This window comes from Paroedura picta, chromosome 7, assembly GCF_049243985.1.
Source record: "Paroedura picta isolate Pp20150507F chromosome 7, Ppicta_v3.0, whole genome shotgun sequence".
Classification (NCBI taxonomy): domain Eukaryota; kingdom Metazoa; phylum Chordata; class Lepidosauria; order Squamata; family Gekkonidae; genus Paroedura; species Paroedura picta.
The window spans coordinates 61,962,697-61,988,919 of NC_135375.1; the positions used below are offsets into that span (position 1 = coordinate 61,962,697).

The 26,223-nt window shown below is 38.8% G+C and overlaps 1 protein-coding gene across 1 annotated transcript in view; it reads left to right on the forward strand.

The window, feature by feature from the left end:
• The window catches only part of CNTNAP4 (contactin associated protein family member 4), a 255,571-nt gene that overhangs the window by 144,607 nt on the left and 84,741 nt on the right, over positions 1-26,223 (forward strand). Inside the window, exons 4-11 of the mRNA XM_077344522.1 lie at positions 1,874-2,021; positions 10,784-10,987; positions 11,116-11,300; positions 13,230-13,373; positions 15,553-15,814; positions 17,940-18,089; positions 22,136-22,307; positions 23,818-23,924. Of these exons, the coding sequence (XP_077200637.1) occupies positions 1,874-2,021; positions 10,784-10,987; positions 11,116-11,300; positions 13,230-13,373; positions 15,553-15,814; positions 17,940-18,089; positions 22,136-22,307; positions 23,818-23,924 (1,372 nt within the window). The remainder of the gene's footprint in view (positions 1-1,873; positions 2,022-10,783; positions 10,988-11,115; positions 11,301-13,229; positions 13,374-15,552; positions 15,815-17,939; positions 18,090-22,135; positions 22,308-23,817; positions 23,925-26,223) is intronic.

A 26,223-nucleotide genomic window follows, 5' to 3' on the forward strand; every position in this document is an offset into this window, starting at 1 on the left:
AACAATAAAAGGAGCTTTACTCAACCAGAAAGGGAAAAAATCTGAGGAGAAATCCTGCATGTGAGAGAGGGAAAAGGGCAATTTTGCCATAACTACTTTGACAGGTAGAGGATCTATAGAGTCTTAAGCAGATTACTGTTGTCACTTCTGTGGCACCAAGGGTCTGGGGGAATCTAATCTGCACCAATTCTTCTAAGGGGTAATCAATAAAGATGTGGTCACTATATTCTCCAAAGTCAGTGTCTGTTCTTCACTTGTGCACCCACACACCCTGGGAACCACAAGATACAACTGGGACTTTTGTGGTGCTGGGGCTCTGGGAGTGCTGGTAAGGTGGCCATGTGACCAGCATCAATCCAGATCACATGGTCAGGCTGAGGACTAGGTCTGCAGAAATGGCTGCCAGAAACCTGTGGGGTTGTGTCAGGTAGACTGGAAGGAGGTGGACTTTGACTGCCTACTTCTCCCCTATACAGCCAAGAGCTGCATTTTCCCAGATCTCTGATCACCATGGATTTCCCATCCACACTCCCTGCAATTTGGTTGCCTTGGGGTAGGTTACTATTATCCATTACTGTCACAGCTTTGGGTGGTTTGGGCATGGGCGGATCCTTTTAGTTAGGGTGGAAGTTCTTACATGCCCACATGGGATCTTGGGGTAGAACCAATTTGACCAACATACAGCTCGGGGGATGTCAGCAGGGCTCTTACCACCAGCTGGCAAGGGAATGTCATGGTAGCTAGTACCCACACAGTTCCACGGTATTTTTCCCCTACTTCTTGTTAGCAATGCGGCAGACAGACTGGGAATGCAAGATTATCAGGCAGCAGGTGAGTCACCTAATTCATGTTCTCTCTCTATGCTGTGAAAGTGGTCCTATGATGCAATCATAATGTGGCTACTTTATCCTCCAAAATCAAAATATCAGTGTCAGTTCAATGTGTGTGCCCCACCCCCATAGCCCTGGGAGCCACAATGCTTATTATCTGATCTTTTCAATTGAAGCTGTCAGAAACTGAGTGTGAAAACTTCCGCATGCAAAGCAAATACTCTGCTATTGAGCCATGGTCCTAATCATATTTGCTTCCAAACCATTATAATGCCCTCCAATTGGTCAGAAGTACTGCTCTCTTTTTGATTGGTGTGGTCTGAAAGCAACCCATTTCACCAATTCCGACTAATGGGAATTTAGAAACTTCAAAAACAGGTAAATATGGATTGTAGATAATCTCTCAGTGAAGGAAGTATTATTTGCCAACTTTCTTTGCCTTTGCACTTTCCTCCTTCTTAATCCCAGGACTAATCAATTGTCAGAGGTAAGCAAAGAGTCAATGGTTATTGATTCCCTCAGAAAGAAATATGTCCACAGGGAGATTTAGCATTCTCTGGGTGAGTTTAGCTTATATCACATTTGATGTAATGTGTATTAATATATTTTCTAATATATCCCCATGGCCTCTGATGAATTATGAGCATAAATGGGACTGAACGTACATATGCATATACCTATATGAATCTGATATATCTCATCTATAGCATTAATTTGTTGCAGCAACAAGTCTTGATATAAGTGAATCCAAAAACTGTACTAATTTATTACAAAGGAAAAATTGAAATCAAAAAGACAGTGTAAGCTAGTATAGCTGTCCTGATCCCATTACCATAATGAACATTTTTGAAGAGTGTACAAATAACGTTTCCTGCCTCATTTTGTAGGTGTATCATACATCGTTATAAGTCTGCATCAGTATGTACTCAGTGTTGAGCTCTTTGCATGGAATCTGAAAGAGAAAAAAATGATTCATAAGAGACAGGTAATACCATCATTTAAAACATATGGCAAAAGATGACTTTAAAAAATATCCATTTTAGGCTTTCTCAGGAAACACAAATGCAGACAGCGTGGTGTATTATAAGCTCCAGCATTCCATCAAAGCAAGATTTCTACGGTTTGTCCCTTTGGATTGGAACCTTCATGGCAGGATTGGAATGCGGATTGAGGTCTATGGTTGTGCTTATAGTAAGTAATGACTCTTTTTTAATAAGCTGAATTACTTATTCATTTATAGAAGTTTTTCAAAATGAAAGTGAAATTCAATTTGTCATATTAATTGGCTTTGTCTGTTACAAAGACACATTGCATGAGTTTTGTATCTTTGTATTCTGTAGCAGTGTTTCACTTTTCTTTATTATCTTTCTATTTGCATAGAGAGGTGAAAAGTACCACGTAATGAACTAGAATATTTCTCAATCGTACTAATTTAAGGGAAAACTTCACATATATTTTCCTTGCAAAATTAGATTTTGGCTGCATAATAATCTCCCCTCCCACCCAGCATATTAGTTTTAAGTGTATCACTTTTTCCTCCAGAAAAATCTCCAGTTTGTGCTTCATAAAGTCATTTGAATGGAATGTTGGTTACCAAAAATAAACAAACAACATAAGTCCTACTTTTCAAGATCATACTTTATATTATAGAAGGAAATTAGAATATGCAGTATACTATTAATATTAAGCTAACATTATAAAACTAATTTCAAATTCAGTTTCCAGTACCAATTTCAAAAAACACTGTTTCATAAATGCAATTATCTAATTTCCAGCATGGTTACATTTTGCCAGTTTTCAGGAATATTTCTGACCAAAGGATTATAGACACATTTACTGGCTCCTGGCTTAATTTAACCAGTGTGGAATTTGAATATGCTCAGGTTGATGCACTGTTCTATTTTGGACCTCCTTTTCAAATCCCTCCACCTCCCGCAACCATTGTGTAACTGCAAAAAGCAAACTTTTTGTGATTATTTATATTTTGATTGCATCAATATTAGCATGCATATGTGTGTTTATATGCAGTCCTGTTTTCTGGCTAAATACTATAGATAAAGAATCTTGTTATATCAAACTTCATAGTCATATTAGGACTGTTTCATTTCCCCAGCAACCCACAAATGAAAACACAAGGCATCAAGCATGGATTCACCTAATTTGCTTATTTTCACCACATCTATTTTGCATAAATGGCTCATCTATATCTCTGCTTATTTTAATATATTGACAATATTGAGGACAGGCTGTTCTAGACATTCTCACGACCTGTCATCTGGATATAACCACTCTGGCTGGAAATGTGACTGGCATTTTGGCTGGCCTTATTTATCACTGTTTGCACAGCTGTATGTGCAGCAAGGCGCCCAGCTGTATCCCTCTCCCCTGATAACTCAACTATCAGATTTTTAAGATGCTGCTTGGCATAGTGGTGCTCCTTACAAGCGCACCCTTCTGCAAGGCAGTTCCATAGAATCATAGAATAATAGAGTTGGAAGGGACCTCATGGGTCATCTAGTCCAACCCCCTGCACTATGCAGGATACTTACAACCCTGTAACCTGCCACCCCCTTAAACCTACACAGAATCACCCTTTCCGTCAGATGGCTATCCAGCCTCTGTTTAAAAATTTCCAAAGATGGAGAACCCACCACCTCCCAAAGAAGCCTATTCCACTGAGAAACTGCTCTAACTGTCAGGAACTTCTTCCAGATGTTGAGACAGAATTTCTTCTGAATTAATTTCATCCCATTGGTTCTGGTCTGCCCCTCTGGGGCAAGAGAAAACAACTTTGCTCCATCCTCTATATAGCAGTTGTCTCCTCTCCAGGCTAAACAGACCAAGCTCCTCCAACCTTTCTTTATATGTCTTGGTCTCCAAACCCCTCACCATCTTTATTACCCTCCTCTGGACACGCTCCAGTTTGTCTACATCCCTCTTCAACTGGGGTGCCAAAACTGAACACAGTACTCCAAGTGAGGCCAAACCAGAGCAGAGTAAAGCGGTACCATCACCTCCCGTGATCTGGACACGATACTCCATTTGATACAGCCCAAAATCCCATTTGCCTTTTTACCCCCTGAGTCACTGTTGACTCATGTTCAATGTGTGGTCTACTAAGACTCCTAGATCCTTTTCACACTTGCTACTGCCAAGACAAGTCTCCCCCATCCTTTATTGGTGTATTGGATTTTTCCTACCTAAATGCAGAACTTTACATTTGTCCCTATTGAACTTCATTTTATTCAGTTTAGCCCACTTCTTGAGCCTATCAAGATCATCCTGTTTTATGATTCTGTCTTTGTTTGTGTTTGCTAACCCTCCCAGTTTAGTATCATCAGCAAATTTAATAAGTATTCCCTCTAAACCCTCATCCAAATCATGTATAAATATGTTGAACAACACAGGCCCCAGGACAGATCCCTGGTGAACTCCACTTGTCATTTTTCTCCAAGAGGATGTTGAACCGTTAACAAGTACCCTTTGGTTATGATCTGTCAACGAGTTATCGATCCACCTGACAGAATAAGGATCTATACTGCATTTTTCCAACTTGTCAACAAGAATATCATGTGGAAACTTATCTAACACTTTACTGACATCCAGATAAACTATGTCCACAGCATCCCCCTGATCCAGTAAAGTAGTCACTTTCTCAAAAAAAGAGGTTGGTTTGACCATGATTTGTTCTTGTGAAACCCGTGCTTAGAAATCACAGCTCTCTGTTCCAGCTGCTCAAGGACTGACTGTTTGATGATTTGTTCCAAAATTTGCCAGCTACAGATGTCAAGCTGATAGGTCGATAGTTACCCGGATCCTCTTTTTTCCCTTTCTTGAAGATGAGGACAACATTTGCCTGCCTCCAATCATCGGGCACCTCTCCTGTTCTCCAAGAGGTGTCAGAAAGATGCAACTTCAATCCTGCAGCTGTATTTGCTAGTTAACCCAGCCTATCTAGAGAAGCCCATCCTATTCCTGCCCTTTCTTATGCACAGTAGCTGCCGCTGTGCATAAAAGGTCCATATGAGTATCTGATTGAGGAGAATCCCGACTTACCGAAAAAAGTAATGAGGAATCCAAATGACCAGGCATTTTCATGGTGGGTCTGATTTATAAACGTGGTCTATAAATATGAATAAATATACAAACTGAGAAGACAAACTGAGAAGACAAAGGATCCACCTTTGGGAAAGAATTTAGAATATATCATACAACAGTCCCAAGACAGTGGTAGTGGGTGAGGATGTGAAGGAAGGCATATTCAGAGAAACAGAGCATTCAAGGATGTTGAAGGAGCTCTGAACAAGAATTTAGAGACACTTTAGCAACAGCTTTAGAATCAAAGAATCATAGAGTTGGAAGGGACGTCCATGATCATCTAGTCTAACTCCCTGCAAAATGCAGGAACTCACAAATACTTGTCCATCCACAGTGACCCCAATGACATGCCCACGTGTTCCCCCCCCCCACACACACACACACACAAAATCTCTAGAATCCAGCCTGGCCTGGAGGAAATACACCTAACATCGCATAGTGGTGATTAGCAATTCCCTGGGTATGCAAGGAAGGGCCACAAAACACAAACATTGTCACATCCCTTCTTGGCCACCCACTCACAATCTGCCTAAGTTCACCTTTTGTGGAGTGGCTCAGGATTTCATGTTCTCCATAACAATCAAGGGACCACCTCAGGTAATATTATTATTTTTATTTTTTTATTATTATTTTTATTATTATTATTATTTTTATTTTTATTATTATTATTATTATTATTATTATTATTATTATTATTATTATTATTATTATTATTATTATTATTATTATTATATAATTTTTAGACCGCCCTTCTCCCAATAGGTCTCAGGGCGGTTTACAACATAAATAGTTAAAACACAATAAAATCCCCATAAAAACCCCATAAAAACCCCAATTAAAAGTTACATATAACATATAGCGGCGGTGGTCACAATTCTGATCTTAGTTCAGCCTGGTGGAGAGAATAATGTTCAGAAGAGGGTGGCACCAATACAATAAACCTAACCTTAGATCTAACCATGATCTCGATGTTAGAGATCTCAATATTGGAGGGGATCCTCTGATGGATTAGTGGGAGAGCTGCCCTGGCCTCAACCATATGCCTGGCGGAAGAGCTCCGTCTTACAGGCCCTGCGGAAAGCTGGTAGATCCTGCAGGGCCCTTAACTCTAATATGATTCCTGTCATATTTCAGATTGATAGTATTCTTTGACTAAAACAGCTTTGTAAGTTCAGACAGAAGCAAGTCTTGAACTGTAAACTTCATGGAACACAGTTATACCAAGTTCCTGAAATACTGTGCAGTCTTCTTTGAAATTAAGTGATATAACAAGATTACATTTGTCGATATCAGAAATGGAGCACAAATGAAGCTGGTGACTGGAATCAGTTTTTCTGCAGCTTGTGCTGCTTTTCCTCATTAGAAGATCTACTAAAATTGGATGAAGGTTCCTTAGGCTGAAGGAAAGCTTCAAACTTTGCTGAGTGGTGTGGTAATATTAATATAATTTCTTTTAATAAATTAAGTTCACATTTTGTCACACTTTTTAAAAAGATGTGAAGGTCATAAAATAGAAAACCCATGAAGGATAATGTACAAGGTAGCATGGATAGGTTTCATTTTATCTCTAGTGGGGATTGTAGAGACACAAACAGTAATGTTAATTAATTCATTAATTGATTTTTATTTATCTGCTGCCCTGTGCCAAGGATGGATGGCAACATATTAAAAATAGTTTGAACCTGTAATTTGTTACTGACTTGATGTCCCAGTTTTAATGGTCTAATTTTCTTGGTGGAAATGTGCTGATTAAAAAAAAAAGTGATGGATGCACTGAGAGTTCCAGTGTCCTCCTTCGAACTTACCAAAGTAAAACTTCCTCATTTTACTAGCACGAGGGGAGGAATTCTGTAGGATTCTGCTGAATATTAATTGCTGGTTAAAAGGTAGGGATGTAAAATCTATCACATTCATTCTGACTTGGACTCTACATTAACAGTGACAGGCTCAGATGGTGCCAGTATTTCTGATACTTTTTAGTTTACTCATGCTGAGGATATGGGCAGGTTTCTTGGTTGTTTTAGGCCTACCACCTGCTTATCATAGTATACTTCTGAATCACGTTGCTATGATTGGATTGGGAGGCATTGCTTTGCAGTGGTTCTGGGTCTACCTGGCAGCTAGGGGGACTGCTGCTTATCCCATTGATCTTTAACCTGTCCCCTATCTTCTTCAATATTTTGCTGGAGATCATCTGGTGATTTGGGATGTGCTTTCACCAATTTGTAGATGACACACAGTTCTCTTTCATTCTTCTGGCTAATCCCAGGAAGGCTGTAAAAGCCCTGAACTGGTATCTAGAAGCACTTTTAGAGGTCATGCACGCTAAGAAACTGAAACTTAATCCCAATAAAATGGTGAACTGAAAATTTAACCCAGAATTAGAGTCTCACATGTTATGGTTGGGGCTTCAGTCCTCTTTAAGGAACAAGTCACTCTGGCTATGCTCTTGGACCCAGGTTTAGTCCTCAATATTCAGCTTCAGTTGGTGAGCTAGCTGCCACCTGGGTAGAAAAGATATGACCACACTGGTGCATGCCCCTGTTACATCTGGATTAGATTATTGCAATGAGCTCTATGTGGCCTTGGCAAGTGTTGAGAATCTTCAGCTGGTATAGAATGTTGTAGCCAGGATGTTGACTGGAGTGAGTTTTATAGACCGTATCGCTTCAATATTGGGCTACCTGCATGGATTCACAATATTTTTTCCATGCACAATTCAAGGTGCCGGTGTTGAATTTTAAAGCCTTATAAAATTTGTGACCAACTCAACCAAAGGGCCATCTGCTCTCTTAGAAATCTATATAACCACCACAGGCATTTTATGAGGCCCATCTTTGGTTTTCTCCACCTTCTGAGTGGCAACCTGGAAGAGGGCCTTCTTGGTTAAGGTACCAAAATTTTGGAACTGTTTTCCCAAGACTTGTGTGTTCCCTTTCCAGGACTTGTCTTTCTCCTTCTGTTGTTGTCTTCCATCAGCAGGTAATTATTTTGATTGACATTCTATCAGTAGTTCTCCCTTCTTTCCCAATGTTTTATTTTTTATATATTGTGTGTGTGTGCATTTTAGCTCTGTTTTTATTGTTTTAATAATGTTTGTTGGCTTTAATGGTTTTTAAGATGTGATTTAATAGATGCCTTTGTGACCATGAGAGGTTTAGAAAAGCTGGGTATAAATTTGATAAAGCCAGCATGGTGTACTGGTTAAGAGCAGCGGCTTCTAACCTGGAGAGTCAGGTTTGATTCCCCGCTCATCCACATGCAACCAGCTGAATTACCTTGGGTTTGTCACAGCCCTGTTAGTACTATTCTGACCAAGCAGTCCTGTCAGAGCTCTCAGCCTCACCTACCTCACATGGTGTCTGTTGTGGAGAGAAGAAGGGAAGGCAATTATAAGCCACTTTGAGATTCCTTTGGGTAATGAAATGTGGGGTATAAAAAGCAACTCTTCTTCTAAATAAAATAAATGGTATAAAATAAAAATGAAAAAATCCCAGGATTATAATCTTAACTGGAATAATGGAATTTTAAATGATCTCTTTTTAAATACAGCGCGGGAAACATGAAATTTAACTTATTCAGTTGCTTGTTGAAGTTTTACCAGGTTAGTTTGTGGAAGAGGCTGTGGTTCTGTGGCCGACCATATGCCAAGTTCTGTTCCCAGCATCTCCATTTAAAAGGATCATCAGTAAATATAGAATGTTAAAGACTCTGACTCTGCATGGGCTGCAGAAGATTAGCTGCTAGTGAGAGTAGATAATGTTCTTGATAGACCATTGGATTGACAGTATAAGACAGGTGCCCATGAGCAGAAGCATATTTCTATTCTACCTTTTAAAACTCTTTCTGGTTGTTTTGTTTATGTTCCCTCATTTTTTTCTACAGTGACTTGGAATGTTGTGGTCCCCTCCTGTGAATACATGCTAAGCATTTTATTCCATATAGCCCATAGTGATGCAGTTGGATTCATCACAACATTTTTAGGACACTAATGGTTGGTTTATGTTTTTATAGTGGCTGATCTTTGTTCTAAAATAGCCCTCTGTGTTGAGAGAAGCGGACTCTAGGTTGCTAGCAGGGGCTCATGGGAATTGTAGTCCATGAACATCTGGAGGGCCACAGGTTGACTACCCCTGCTCTAGAGAACTGGGTTTGATCCTCCCCTCCTCCAAATGAAGCCTGCTAGGTGAACTTGGGCCAGTCACCGTTCTCTTAGAACTCTCTAGCCCCTCCTACCTCACAAAGTGTCATATGTATGGAGAGGAAGGGAAGGCAATTGTAAACTGCTTTGGGACTTCCTAGGCTAGAGAACAGTGGTGTGTAAAAAACAAGTATTTCTATTTTCTTCTTTCTCTGCTCTTAGTTTTAAGGAATCTATGTAATGCACCTGCAGTTAGGACCAAACCATTATTACATGCCATAAATCAAGAGTATTATTCATTCTCAGGGCACTTAGGGATACCATTGGGATAATCAACCATACCTTGTGAATTAATTTCCATGGGATTTGCATAGGGTCCTAGTGCCCAAAATGTGGTGCCCAAAATGTGGTGCAATTATAAAATTATCAGATTTGAGCTGAAGAAGTGTGGGTGCACATGAAAGTACCTTGAAAAAAGATTGTTGGTCTTAAAGGTGCCACTGGACTCAAATTTTGTTCCACTACTTCAGACCAACACGGCTATCCACTTGGATCTGATATCTAATTTTATAATTGCACCACATATTGGGTATAATCCACTAGGACCCTATGCAAATCCCATTGAAATGAACAAAGGTTTATTAGAGGTATGAGCTTTCGTGTGTACGCACACTTCAGATACAATGTCAATGTTGGCATTGTGTCTGAAGAAGTGTACATACATATGAAAGTTCAAACCTCGAATAAACCTTGGTTGGTCTTAAAGGTGTCACTGGACTCATTAGATATAAGTCTTAGAAGTCAGTCAATGAGTTAAAATGACTTAATATATTATTGGGGGTATGTTACATCTTCATTTATTTCATAAATGTATCTTTCAAGAACTATTACCTCCTTTGTCTTCTTTACTTATGAAGTGTGAATATGCTATGAGCTTTATGCTACCATTATCAGTTCCTTTATGTATTTCTAACTCAGGATGTAATGGATTGTGGCACATGCTGTTTTATATCATTGGTCTCAAAAATCTTTTCTTTTTGGTGAAGTGAATACATATGACCTTGAAAGAGACAAGATAATGTATCTTGAGACTGAAAGTATATTTCTGCCGGTGAAATGTTGATGCTATTTAAGCTATCAAGTTCTTATCTATGCGTTTTTGCCCAGTTGTGGTCAGGGCAGTCGCTCTGTTCCCTTAATATTTCAGAACACATGCAATTATTTCTCAGCAGTTCCCCCAGGTGGATAGATGGATGCAAGCACCAGTAACAATTTTAGGGAGTCATGGTGGGAAGTCAAGGGAATATAGGAAAGATTATTTCTGTTGAAAGATCCCAATTTTGGGATCTTTAGATGCAACTTGTAGTTACTAGAAGTATAAAAAGTAGCCATCCCAAATTTGTCTTTTAAATTGCAAAGTGGATAGATCCAATGGATGCCATGAAATCTGAAATGGCTTTCTTCCCCTACCACCACCACAGGTAACTATTTTCCTTCTGAAATGTTCCTGTCCTAAAGGTGATTGCATTTTGATCAATCTGTATATGGCAAATCAGGAAACAGCTGTAACAGACACTTTAAGAAAGCAACTTGGATTCTGTTGGTTATAGAGAGGAATGGAAGAATATATTAAAATTTCACACTCATTATCTCAAATAGAAAAAATGCAATAGTTGACTTCTTGTAAAAGATCCTTTATTTATGTTGCTTCTAGGGTCTGAGGTGGCAGATTTTGATGGGAAAAGTTTGCTGATCTACAGATTTAACCCCAAATCCACAACAGCACTGAAAGATGTAATTTCTCTGAAATTTAAAACCATCCAGAGAGATGGGGTCCTGCTCCACAGAGAAGGGCAGAATGGAGACCATATCACCTTGGCTTTAGTTAATGGAAAGCTTTCTTTACTCATCAACATAGGTATCATTAGATGGTTTTATCTAATTCATAATCTACTTTTTAACAAAATGTACAACTGACTGTGTAAGTTCCAGTGTCCACTTTGTTTATTACCACAGACCTAACAATTTGTTTCTCTCCTCTTGAAGGTGATGCTAAAATGTATTCTGCTGATGCCCAGATTAATATCACACTGGGTAGCCTTTTGGATGATCAGCATTGGCATTCAGTCCTCATTGAACATTTCAATAATCAAGTGAATTTTACAGTTGATAAACACACTCACCATTTTCATGCAAAGGGAGAATTCAATTATTTGGACCTTGATTATGAGGTGTGAAAATTATTTTTCATTTGTTGGACTTTGTTGTGAAAATGCAATTTGCAATTATACAATTGAAAGGGACAGACATGAGCTTTCAAATCCAGACTCATACAGGAGCTTCCATTCTGCAAATATATTAATAATAAAATTGGTTGCTGTGCAGATTGCAAGTGGAAGCTTCTGACATTTCTAAAGCATTCACTAGCCAGATATTTATTCTGTAACTGTAAGGTTTATATTATACAGTTTGGGGAGGGGGGCTTGTGGTCATGTAATATAGCAGTAGGACTCAGGGTTGGGAAAAAGCAAAATACAACACAAACATGAATGGCAGATTTCTATCTTAAAGATCAGCTTTTGAACTCCCTGACAATGGAATGTAGGGCATATGTGCCTTTTCCAGACTTCTTCCATCTCATGTTTCGGTTGCCTATGCCTATCACTTATCTACAGGCAGGCGTGGCGAAGGTGAGTGGCAGTGGTAGGAACAGGAAAGGGCAGGAATATTGTGGTCACCTGCAGCACTAAGCAATGCAATGCTGTAATGTCAACCTTTGGTCTGCAGCCTTTTGAGGGGAGGCTTTCACAGCCATGTTGCAAGCTTGGTGCCCCTGCCTCAACTCCCCCCTGCAGCCCCGAGCCCAGAAAAAACAAAGGGGACTTTTTGTACTGAGACATTCAATATATCTTTTGTTCATGCATGGCACATGATCCCCAGACTAAGCTATAGGTAGTCAAATAGGACCCCATTCTCCCTTTTTCACAAACAGAAAAACTGGCTGAATCTAACCAGGAAAAGACAAAAAGGGGGAAATTCCCATTGACTTCAGTGGTACCAAACTGATTTGGATTCAGTCAATTTGATTTGACTGAATCCAAAAAAACCTGTGGGAGATTTGGCCAGATCAGATTTGATCCAAATTGATTAAGACCGAATCCAAAACTGTCTGAATTTTGGTTCACTTGCACATCCCTACTCAATAAAGCTTTAGAGAGGAATGGTACTCTAGTATTGCTATAGACAGAGTTAGTTTGCCATTGCCTTCCTCTGCAGAGTCATGGTGGTCTTGTATGCAAATTTGTACCTTGCATAGCTTTCAAAGTGTGACAGGATTAGCATACGCTATTTCATTCCACATGCTAATTCTCTCATTAGGCCTGGACTGGCATAAGTAGGGATACTTGGCAAGTGCCCTGAGTCATCTTAGAATAAGTTGTTCCAAAGCTAGCCAGTTGATGATTTACAGAGGGAACACCCTTGGTGATTGAACAACATCAACCAAACCTTTAGTTTTAGAAGTGGATTGTGGAGGAATCAGCACTATTTCTCATGTAGCAGTAATGCTGACTGTGTTTGGAGCCAAGATGAGTTTGCCCCATACACTACTAGCTCTGGTAAGCAGCCTGTGAGCAGCAACTCAGCCTGTGAGCAGCTGTTCATAAACTGGTTAACCCACAAAGTGGGTTTTTTGTATGGGGTACTGGTACAATAAAAATGTGCTAAAATGTATTGCATTTCATTGATCAATTACAATGGTCATAATTGTGATCTCTTAACATAATGCAAATGTTTTGTATAACATATGAAACAGAAAAAATTTAAAAAAGCAAAATAACATTTTATATATAATCAAATGTATTAAATTAGGGTACATTTCCTTTCTCAAAACTGCTGAATAAAAAAACAAACTTTTTGAGAATTAAGGCATATATATTTAATAGTTTCTTGCCTTCTTACTTAATTTGCTCTGTAGTCTATATTATAACCTACATTTTAAATTAATTCATTGACTATTTTTAAAAGATAGAAAATATGATTCTAAGTCATCCAATATGTGGCTGCTGCTGTACCATTGTTAACATTTTTATCGTTAACACTGCAACCATATTGTCTGAAAATTACTTAATATTATTATTGATTTTTCTTTTCTTTCTAAGCTCAGCTTTGGAGGGATTCCAATGCCTGGAAAACCAGGGATATTACTATGGAAAACATTTCAGGGATGCTTTGAAAATCTTTATTACAATGGTGTGAATGTTATTGATTTGGCCAAGAGACATAAACCTCAAATCAACATAATGGTAAGAGAAATATAAAAGAGAGCACTTTTAAGTTGTTATCTGATTTATAAGGACATTCAAATCACAGCATAAGATTGCAATCCACAAAGCAGTTAGCCAGCTGGATTTAAGGCAACTCTCTCCCATTAATTTAATTGAGATGAAACTGGCTTAAATTTAAGTACTCCTGTTTAATTGGTTTATGGATCAAGCCATAAATCATGAAGCAGAAGCTACTATTACAATCTTTGTATGAAAGATCTACAGAAAAGACTGGAGATGAGGATTGTAAATTACAAAAACTTGTTCAAGTCTTTCCCCACCATGTGCTGCAAGTAATGTATTAACTTTGCACATATATAGAAAATCTCTGATAGATCAACAGTTTGGAAGGGATACGGGGTGGTCATGCCAGCCTGGGAAGTGGTGGGAGGGTGGACACAATGTGTGTGCGTGTGTGGGGGGCTTTCCTAGAGTAACTATTGCTACTTTTTAAGTATCCCCCTGATGTCATTGTGTGGGAAACTCCAGGGAGTTTGTTATCTTTTTGCTAACTTTTAAAATTATTTCAGTTGCTATGAAGATAGGTTGAGGGACTTGGGAATGTTCAGCCTGGAGAAAAGGAGGTTGAGACGGGACATGATAGCTCTCTTTGAAAGGTTGTCACTTGGAGGAGGGCAGGATGCTGTTTCAGAGGAAAGGACATGCAGTAATGGGTTTAAACTACAAATACAATGATATAGGCTAGATATCGGGGGGGGGGGAAATTCACAGTCAGAGTAGTTCAGCAGTGGAATAGGCTGCCTAAAGAGGTGGTGAGCTCCCCCTCACTGGCAGTCTTCAAGCAAAGGTTGGATACACACTTTTCTTGGATGCTTTAGGATGCTTAGGGCTGATCCTGCATTGAGCAGTGGGTTGGGCTAGATGGCCTGTATGGCCCCTTCCAACTCTATGATTCTATGATTCTATTATTCTAATTTCCCTCCAAGCCTTTGTGGGGAACAGCAACTTGAGGGCAGAGAATCTGACCAGGTGTTTAACACTTCACTGGTTTTACATTAAGCCATTGGAAATGGAGAGTGCCACAAGCTTTGCAGTGCCCAATCTGAATCACCCACTATGTATATGTTCTGTTGTAATGCCCCCATCATTTATTAGCAGATTACAGTGCTACCCTAAAATATAAGGAATTCCATGGAATTCCTCTCTTTTATTATAAATAGTACAATTGCATCTATAATTTTTGTAATATTCTTATATGAATGTGCTTTTCTTCTTCTGTGCATTCATCTGTTATTCCTGAGATATACCCATGCCACCCTACATTTATATAGAATCTAGACACTGGGGCTATATGTAAACTATACCCAAATGTTTTCATTAGCTATAGTAAAATTTTCACATTTTATTTAAAGCCATTGTGAGTTTAAATAATCTAAAGTGGTGTGGTAAATTAGAACCAGAATGACTTCATTACTTTATTTGAACTCTTTACATGGCAATATTACTATCATTATTAAATATTGACATAATATATTTGGAATGTGAAGCTGCCAAGTTTTGTTTCACTATAAAACCTGTTGTTAAATAGAAAGCTATCAGGCAGCTATCTAAAAGATTTGAACAAGGGAATTCATAGGTGGTACAATGACCACGTTTTCAAAAGACAAAATGGACTTCATGCCTTTACACTGTGGATCAGTTCAGTTTAATATTAACCTTAATGAGGTTTTATTTATAAAGGATTGTTTTTAAAATTCCTGGTAACACAGTTGTTGTACATTACTCTTCCATGGCCATGGTCAAGTGTTCATTTTTTTCTGAATTGTTTTAGGGAAACATTTTGGGTTTAATTCTAACTATTGTGTTGAATTCAAGGATCCCTGTACATTCACAGAGATACTTGTTTGGAGACCTTCAGTAGTGTCAACAAAGATTATGTTTATCCTGATTTTACTTGGAAAATCATTGGCTTGTATGACTAAGACAGAAAAGATCATCAGACTGATATTTCTCAAAATATCTGATAATCTGATATTATTATTTTTCTGTTCTTGTCTGTATCATGGATTGAAACAGCCAAATCAACCCATTATCATTAATTGTTGCCCAGTTACTCATATAGGCAGGCTGAAATGAGTGGATAAAATTCTCTTCCTCTGCTTTTATCTAATGTTTTCCTCATTTCCTTTGTTTTTAGGGCAATATATCCTTCTCTTGTGCGGAGCCCACAATTGTTCCTGTTACCTTTTTGAATTCCAATAGCTATCTTGTATTGCCTGGCACATCAGGACAAGATGAAATTTCAGTTGGTTTTCATTTTCGGACTTGGAACAATGAAGGGCTTTTGCTTTCAAGCAAATTTTTCCAGTCTACAGGTGGCCTCCTCTTGTATCTTAGTGATGGAAAGGTTAAACTCAGCATCTATAAACCAGGAAAGGCACAGAGTGACATCACTGCAGGTAATAGAAAGCAAATGATTTCTATATGAAAATAATGGTGAAAACAATGTGAAGAGCTATTTGTATCTTTCTTTTCCAGATATGGCTCCTTTCAACTTGCAGTGTAACATTTTCTGAATGTAATTCCTCATGCATTCCCATATGTGTCTGTATATAACACAGGGAAACCTCCTGATTAGCTCATTGTTTTGAATTCCAGCCAGGATGGAGGTTGTGAAGTTCTATAAATACGGTCACAGATCAAGGCTCAGTGCTGCCCAAAACCTTATTGCTTTTCATGCAGTTCTGGTTGGGTACAGGAAGTAGAACGTTGCATGAACGCATTCATATGTCTGACAAGGAATGCCTGAGACAATATATGTAAAGAAAGCAATAGTTGTGCACAAGGCAAACCTTGAAGAGCAGAAATCAGCAACATTTCTTAACTCCTGAATAAAGTCCTATTTATATTCTAGTTTTGTCTTCTTATTCAGAACATCTATAACCTGCAGAAAGCATACTTACAATCCTGTTTTCTCATGTCTGTATATCAGAAATCCCTTACAAGTTTCAGTAATGAACAGTAACAACAGGGAAAAAAACGAAATAATTGAATGAATGGTTGCCAACAGCAATCTGATGTTAGGTTGATGATTTGCATAAATGGTTCAGCTTGGAATGGAAACATTGACATTGATTTTAGTAGCAATAGGATCAACCGCAATGCATGCTAACAAACTAAAATAAATAATGCAATGAGTGTGTCAATTTATGACTAAGAAATTTCCCAGCGCTAAGTATCTGAAAATGTTAATTCCATGGTAAGAGTGTCACTGATGTGCAGTTTTCTGTGATGTATTTGACTTCCTCCAGAGCAGTTTAAATCACAGCGCAATTATACACAAGTTAATGACACAACCTTAGTGTAGTGTCTGTTTCGCAGGTTTGCAGAATGCGCTGTCATTTCTAACTGGCTTACTGACGTACTTTCATGACAAACTATTTAAGCTGCAAACACAAATCTAAAGCTCTAAACTCTTCTCCAACAAGAAAATCTTCCAACAAAAAATCTAAGTGGTATGTTACAGCAGAATTTATTTTATTACATATGAGTAAATTGAACAAGTGTGGTTGCCAATGTAAGAGTATCTTTTGTACAGTGTTGAAGCTTTCAGCATAGTTCCTGCTTTGCTTTCTGCAATGGCAAGCTATCTAGCCAAACCATACAAGTGAACTTTTCTTCGCATACGTTTGAAGAGTTTGTTGTTGCTCCATTCATTGGAGCAAATCAAGTCTGCAATTGGAGATTGGGTAATTAAATTATGGATGGTTGGAGAGGCTTTTTCCCCTACAGGCAAAACTTATGACCTGGTTTTCACACATGCAATATGTGATAATTAAATCAGAGCATAATAGCTTGAACACAGCTAACAGAATTCATTATCAGAGATTTATAAAGTTTTCTTTGCTCACATATGAAGACATAAAGTATTATGTACATTCATGACTGATTAATGTACAATAAATCAAGATTTCCTATTCTGGGAGAGGTTTGTATCTTTGTATATTTCTTCTATTTATCCTCTTTTGTAAATTGGGCAACTACTTAGACAATAGATATGAGGAGGCTGAACCACCTTGTTGCTATCCAGGTTCTTTGTTAAGTTGTGACCACTAGGGATATGGTCACATTTCAATATCTATTCTGCTATGCTTCTGAAGAAGGTTGCACTGAGACTGTGTAATTGGCCCAAGGTCACCAAATGATTTTTCTTGACAGAATGGTAATTCAAAGCTGAGTCTCCTAGATCCTCCAACCTCCTAGATCTCCAAACACCAACCACTAAACCACTTTTTTATAATTATTGTTTCAGATGGGACATCTTTCAGGTTTGTGGAAACGAGTGTTTTGTCTATTCATGGCTTCAGGCTTTGAATTTGAGTATTCACAAATTTGGCCATGTTGATAATAATATATATTAATTATGCTTTTTTTCAAGGAAAATTATCTTTGAAGTGTACCCTCCCCCCTCCCCAGCATCTCCTGTTCTCTGTTATAATTTTCTCAGTAGTGAAAGGCTTCAGAATATCATGCTGATATTTTAATTTAGTAAATTCTGTTTGCTTGAAATATTTTCTGTTTCAGGTGCTGGACTGCATAATGGACAATGGCATTCTGTTTTTGTGTTGGCTAAAAGAAACCGTGTAAGCTTAATAATAGACAACGATGCAGCCTCTTCCTCTCATGCATCAATACCTATACAAATATTTTCGGGAGACACTTACTACTTTGGAGGTTAGTGATACTTTTTGTTTCTTGCTGCTTGGAATCTGAATTTCAAAACCGCATTAAGGTTGCTTAGTGACAGAAGATTGATATGAATATCAGTGACATTTCAAAAGCAAGTGATTAGTATATTCTGAAATTCTGAAGTTAACATAGAACCATGAAATAGTAAATTTTGACTTAAATATGTTAAATGTACCCTTGGACTCTTTAAGGAGGATTCAAATTTATATTTTACTTAATGAAAACAAGTGCTACATTAAGTATAGTTACAACAATATGCCAAGGCTGATTCAGCTGTCATTGCTTATATGAGGCCAGACTGAATTTATTAGGACTACATTCAGAACAATACAAAAATATGTACAAAGTTTTAGTTTGAATTTCTATTTCCCCAAGATATTGCAGCTTTCATTTTGCTCTGAGAGGCAGAATGTTTATTTACAATGCATGAAAATATCATTAATTTCAGACATGACTGACATCAGTTTTCTCCATATATTTTAGAAGTTAACAGTGAGTCCCTGTATCTTTTTAATGGGAAGATTCATATACTATCTCTGCATTCATGTGCCAGCTCCATGACAGGAAATACATATGCTCCACTTTGGACATACAAAACTAGCAAAACAGTAAATTTCATTTATGTTTCATCTGTTTTAGCTTGATAAGAATTCAAAGCTACTTTAAGGCTATTTCACATTCTGCTAATATTATGTAATATGGATTTCCATATTATTTTTAGCACTATCCTGAATCTGGATACAATCACTTTGAACATCAAACATTTATCATAAGATACCTTTGATTCCTGAAGAGTAACTAAGTTGTGTTATGCTGTGTTTGTTGCAGATTGTTGTTCTTTGAGGAAGGGGCCTATAGGTTAGTAGAAGAACATATGCTTCCATATAAAACATTTATGATTAAATCCCTTCAGTTAAAGGGAATATGTTTATATATGCCAAAATTTCTTTGCCTCACTCAGAGTCACATGAGAACTTCGATTAAGCTCTGATTTTATGGAATATTGGTTGAGATGTCACATGATCTTTTTAGCATGCATTAGAAAATAGATCTCTTGGCCATCAATTTAATACCAGGAACACTAAAAATAAAACCACTTATTTCACACTCCAACCTTTGTTGATCACAGTGATTTGAAGGAACTGGATTATAAACCTACCTACTCCTAACTGAACTGAAATTTGGTTTCAAGCCCACACCCTAAAATGGCTGTATTTAGGAAATCCTGAAACATAGCAAAGGAAGCAATCCGATGCCTCTGCCTGGCAAATGTTCCCTCTGTGACCCTATACTAATACAAAAAGCCAATTGTGCTGTATGATTAGGCAGGAATATAGAGAAGAAGCTTGTTGGACAGAAATGAACAGGCTGATGATCTAGAGCAATGGTCCCCAACCTTTTTATCACCGTGACCGGTCAATCCTTGACAATTTTACTGAGGCCCGGGGGGGGGGTAGTCTTTTGCCCAGTGACATCGCTGCCATCTGAGCCCTGCTCTATTTGCTTTCCCACAGTGCCACAGGTATTTGGAAGATATTTGAATATCTCTAATTTGAACAGAGTAATCCACACACAAAAGCTCAGATGATACAATTGGTGCTCAATGAATGGAATTCCCAGTTTTTCATGAAGTTTACTAGGTGTATAGCAGCTCATTTTGTATCTGAACTCAGATGGGGGAATGCTATACCACTGGACCTTGTTGCCATTTTTCTGATTTGAAACAGACTTAAGAAGTTGGTGATTCCCTTGTGGGGAAAATGTAAGTTACAGAGAAAAATAGCTTCCCTAGGGCCATGTTTCATATAAAAAATGCAGCAGGAAGGAAGAGAAAGGGAAAAACTTTCCCTGCCTTCAGGCCATGGGGAGCTATAAACTCAGAACTTACAGCATGCTGTCTTGTTCAGCCCAAAACGTAGCAGCTTTACAATGTGATAGAAAATATAACCTGTCTTATTATTTTCCCAGAAATCGTTCCTAGTTTTGCCTTGTAAAATAAAAGTTTTTATGTAGTTTGATTTCTTTGCTTGTAAACTGGGAGGCAGAATACTAAAAGGTGTAGAATTTGCAATTTGAAGGCAGGTGAAAATATTATTTGTAGGGGAATTCGTATTCTTTTTGAAGCCATACAGTGTTTTTGAGAAGATTCTGCTAGGTTTGAAAGTGAGGAAGATGAATGAAAAATGAAAAAGCAAATTTACCCCAAATTTTATAGAATCATATATTTAATTTTGCTATTATAATTTAGTAGACTGACTAGAAACATGTGATTGTTATCATTACCATGAGTTCTGATAATAATAGTGTGAATTGTTTATTCTTTATCTAATTAATAACACTGAAAGTTTTTAAAAGATAGAGCTATACAGACATTTAGATAGAGCTATACAGACAGACATTTTGTAGCTGACAGTGTAGATCCATAATCACAAACAAGTCCTTCAAACAATATGACCAAGTGTTGGAATATACAAGGTCTGCTGTGTGCTTAATTGAACAGAAGAGTGTCCAAAAGGGGCATTATAGGAAATATATAACTAGTATAGTCAGACTAGCAGTAAAACCCATTTCACCAAGAAAAAATACAATGGGCTCTAGGCTACTCACAATCCCTTTCAATATTCCTCCACACAACCTGCAAAGTTAGGGGGGAGTACTGAAAAAGAACGTGGGCCACATAACAGCTGACCATGACAGGTCTGATCCCTTTAAATGTTCCCTGCCAGCCTGCCAAGACTGCCCGGAGGCTTATAATGCTGTTAAGGCAGCTCTGGGCATACATCCTCCCCAACAGACCTGTATTCTGGGTTATGGTACGTTTAGCACTTGTGTACATATTTTATACTGATGGTCTATTTATTTGTTTACTTGATAACACCCTCCTCGAAGGCTCAGGGCAGTTAACATAAAACAGAACAGAAACAATACAGATAACTTAGATTAACAATAATGAATGAAGTGAAACAACAAGCAACATGGAACCATAGAGAAATTAAATATTAAAGTAACTCATACTGATAGCTCAGGGAGTTGGGCGGAACTGCAGTGGATGCCATAGGAGGGGGCTCAGGACGAGGGCCCATGGGAAGTGATGATACAGGTCAACCTCAACCAAATGCCTGGTGGAGGAGCTCCTTTTTGCAGGCCCTGTGGAACTGTTCAAGTTCCGCCAGTGCCCTGGTCTCCTCTGGGAGCTCGTTCCACCAGGTGGGGGCCAGGATGGAGAAAGCCTGGTTAAGGCCAAGCGAGGACCTGGTTGAGGCCAAGCAAGCTTCACTGTGGCCAGGGATCACCAGGAAGTTGGAAGGGGTAGTGTGTAAGGCTCTTTGGGGGGTATAAGTAGAGAGGTGATCCCTCAGTACACTGGGCCCAGACCGTGTATGACCTTGAAGGTGATAACCAGAACCTTAAATCTGATCCAGAATTCAGCTGGAAGCCAGCGCAGCTGCTGGAGGGTGGGCTGAATGTGGGACCTCTGAGGTGTTGCTGTGAGAACCCTGGCGGTTGCATTCTGGACTAGTTGCAATTTCCGGATCAAAGTCAAGGGCATGCCTGCATAAAGCGAGTTGCAGAAGTCCAGCCTAGAGGTGACCATCATGAGGATCACTGTGGCTAGGTGTTCCGGAGCCAAGTAGGGCACTAGTAGTTTGGCTTGGTGAAGGTGGTAGAATGCCAGCCGTGCTACTGTCGTGACCTGAGTCTCCATTAAGAGGGAGGCATCAAGAATCACGCCCAGGTTCCTGGCAGAGTGAGCCACTGATAGCTGTACTCCAGCCAGGGTGGGTAACTACTAGTGCACAAATTTGCCAACACTGCTTAAGCAGCAAGGAAATTCACAGTAGCTTCTTGTCCCATCATTAGATTTAATGCAATCTCCTGCCTGAGATCTGTTGATACTACTCTAGTAACAGTTTCCAATAGAAGCAGTGAATATTGCTTGCTCATGTAATCACCCTGATTTCCCCAAAATATGAATTACACTAATACTTCTTTTTAAAGAAAGTACTAATTTTTAATTAATATATTTCTAGGATGCCCTGCTAATGACAGCAGTGTGGAATGTAAAAATCCGTCTAGTAATTTCCTTGGATGTATGAAACTAATCTCTATGGATAACAAAGCAGTAGATTTAATTTCAGTACAGCAAAACTCAGTAGGAAATTTCAGTGACCTACAGATAGATTTGTGTGGCATTATAGACAGGTAAGAATTTTTTTTAATCCCCCCCCCAAAAAAATCATTTTAATGCTGCTTTTGCTAATACTAAATGACGGTGACTTTTCCCAGGGAGCTTTCAGTAGTGTTTATGTTCTAGCCCAAAGTGTTTTGGGTCGATTGGTTTAGCTTATATAAAGTATTGGCTTTGTTTTTAATTTCTCTGTTTGTAAATTTAATGTTTTAAAAATGCCTTATAGCAGATGTTTTCCTTCTGTTGCTAAACAATGTTATAATGCAGTAAAATACACTATTATGTTGCATTAATAACTCTGGCCTGGATTCAATCATCCAAATATGAGAGAAACACCAAGGTTTCCCAAGTTTCTTCAATCATTGCAGCAGCTTCCATCTCCAAAAAAATCAGCCCCCATATTCTGTGACTATTCTTCCTTAAGGGTAAAGGTATCCCCTGTGCAAGCATTGGGTCATGTCTGACCCTTGGGGTGATGCCCCCTAGCGTTTTCATGGCAGACTCAATACGGGGTGGTTTGCCAGTACCTTCCCCAGTCATTACCGTTTACCCCACAGCAAGCTGGGTACTCATTATATTGACCTCCGAAGGATGGAAGGCTGAGTCAACTTTGAGCCGGCTGTTGGGATTGAACTCCCAGCCTCATTGGCAGAGCTTTCAGACTGCATATCTGCTGCCTTACCACTCTGTACCACAAGAGGCTCTTCCTTGCAGGTTTCAAAACACTAGGAACAGTCTATCTGGGCATCTGAAGGGGGGTACAGAAAGAACTGCAGGAATATTTTTGGGTTCTGTCTATGGAATCATAGATTCATAAAAGCAGGAGATGCTTGTTAAGATATTTGAGTGAATAGTTCACATGCCAAACTTTCCTGGCAGACCACTTTATTTTGCAGCCACAAGTTCCTCTACCTAGAACAAGTTATCCTCCTTGTCTCTTTAGCCTCCAATCCCCTTTGAAAAATACACAGAAAGCTGCCCATAGCACACAACTTTCCAAACTCTTCTGAGAGCCCTACTTCTTGCAAGGATTTTTGGGCTTTATTTTTATTGCCCTGGCCACCTAGAAGATGACTGTCATTGCCTAGGTAAGCAAAATGATAGCTGAACTCTTATCAGAAATTACTTACTAGAATTTGGGATATAGCACAAGGCATGAAGAGCTTGCAGTGCTGCTTTTAAAGAAGGCCTGAAGGAGAGAGAGTGAGGATTAGCTGTTCTGGTTACAAGGTAGGAGGCTGTTTGGAACAGGTGCCACCCCCTGTCCACTGTCTGATATGGCCACTTCTGTTGGACTCATTGTAAAGCTGGCCTTGGCTGCAACTCATTGTGTACCAACTCCACCCCCAGCCATGTGTGTGAAATAAAATCTACTCATATATCACAACTGTTACCCAGTATGCCATCTTTACTCCCTACTTACCATTTTTTGTACCCATTGGTCTACTCTATCACAGGTGCCTATACTTGCAAATACATTATTATTTTATCAATATATTTCTGTGTTTTCTTTTGTCCATATAGATGTCTGCCCAATTATTGTGAACATGGTGGTGAATGTTCACAGTCCTGGAATAGTTTCTATTGCAACTGTGCAAACACAGGTTATACGGGGGCTACATGTTATTCCTGTAAGTCGTAGATACGTTCTTATATCTTGGAAATCTGTTATTATAGAGCCAGGTGATTTGACTATGTTTTTATTGTTGTTTATTTGGTTGGAATGTACCTTGAACTCTAGTTTGAAATAAAAATGAAGGAGGCTGGTCCTATTCAGAGTCTTGTGCATGCTCTCATACATGAACTTCATTGGAAGTACATGTGGGTGCCTGTTCACTGAGATGAATGAGAGGCACATGAAGTTGGGGGAGCGGAATCTGATAAGCTGGAGTCATTGTGTGCATAAAGAAATGTCTTAATTGGAGTATGGATGTAATTCTGCCTCCAGTTTCAAATCAATAATTCTTATTGATCGCAGTTATTTCACTGAGGCATGTGGAGAGGCTACTAAGGATTATGAATGTTTAAATGCTATGTGTACTGAGAATTATTTGTGGCACAATATATTTCTGCCTCATCTCTTCCCCTGCAATGCTGACATGAGCTAAATTTGTGTGAAATCCTTCTGAGAAGAAATTTTAGGGCCTTTGTAGAAAGTTTACCGAAAATGTCAAGTCAGTGTGCTGTAACAAAGAGCCATTCAACAAAGAAGGGGTCTGAAATAAAACATTCTGTAGTGTACCTATATTTTCATATTGAACTACTTAGGGAGTGGATCATCTTCCTTATGAAGAAAGATTTAAGAAATAGCTTGGGGAAAGATTGGGGAAAATGAGAGGCAGGATTACATATCATAAATTGTTCAAAGGCAATGCATGGGGTGAAAGACTAAAACTTGAAATCATTCAGTTGCTTACTGAATTCTTGGGAGGGGATGAGGAATTATGAGACAAAGTTAAAAGAAGTTTCCCTAAGAGCTAGTGTGGTATCATTGTTAGAGTGTAGAACTAAGACCTGGGAAACCCAGGTTCAACAGAATAAAGAATGATGTAACTTTGAGTCCCCATTGGGGAGAAAAGTGGGGTAAAATATCAGATTTGTACGATCATCATCTTTTTCACTCAAATTAGTACTACATTTGAGCCCAAACCTCTTCTGAAAGAAGAAGAGTTGGTTCTCATATGCTGCTTTTCTCTGCCCAAAGGAGTCTCAAAGCTGCTTACAATCACCTTCCCATTCCTCTCCCCACAACAGACACCCTGTGGGGTGGGTGAGGCTGAGAGAGCCCTGATATTACTGCTCAGTCAGAACAGCTTCATCAGTGCTGTGGCGAGCCCAAGGTCATCCAGCTGGCTTCATTCAGCTGTGGGAGAGTGGGGAATCAAGCCTGGATTGCTAGATTAGAAGTCAGTGCTCCTAACCATTAAACTAAGTTAGCTCTCAGACAGCTAAAGTCTACTTTTATTCTAAATGGATTCATTTTGCTAATCTACATGACAAGTTCTTCCTAAAAATCTTCCTTCCCAAGCTTACCAAAGAGTAAGGCCTCACAGGCCTTAGGGTGAGACTTGGATATTGTGTTGGCATCCATAGCATCGAAAAGGCAGTTTCTGTACATTTGTTCATATGTGGATGTTGCTGTTAGGATGATGGCAGTGTTCAGAGCTACTTGGAAACATGAACTACTTTATGGGATATAGAAATAGAATTGATTGTCCCAGATGTGGCTGACGCCAGTGTCCTAGAAAGCTTTATAAAAATAGCCACATTCATGAAAGCTATTTCTGCAGTGGCTGATAGCCATGATGACCAACAGTAATACATGGTCAGAAAAATGATAGTGTTGGTTCCAGGATGGGTGTAAGTATATTTGGGGCTTTTGGGGCAGTGTTGCCTGACATAATTTGATCTGATGAAACAAACTAATTAATGTATTACATCTTAAAATAATGAGATCAGATAGTCAGTGAATGTTCATCTATCTTGAAGAATCATAGGCTCTGATGAAATTTAGACCCTGTACTGTCAATACTGCCATTGATTCTGTGCTTTACTTTCTATGCCATGAAACTGCCACTATTATTTATATTGGATGGTGCACTGTTCAATCTCATCTCTCAATATAATAATTTTGTACCACTAACCTTGCTGAATCTTCCATGCAGGGCACTATTGCTCTGAAACAATATTTATGAGGAACTAACTGCATAAAACCTAGCTGAAGAAAATCCTGAGAAATTATAATCTTATGCATCAGCAGCTCAGATGACAGGTTCCTTCAACGTTCAGAATTTTTGCTTCACTGTATTTACAGATGAAGCATTTCAAGAAAATGTGTTTGTGTGTGTGTGGGGGGGTGATCTTTTTGGCCATTGTTTGGCTATCCTCCTTTCCCCTGTTTTCTCATTTTGGAAATATGTTTCATTTATT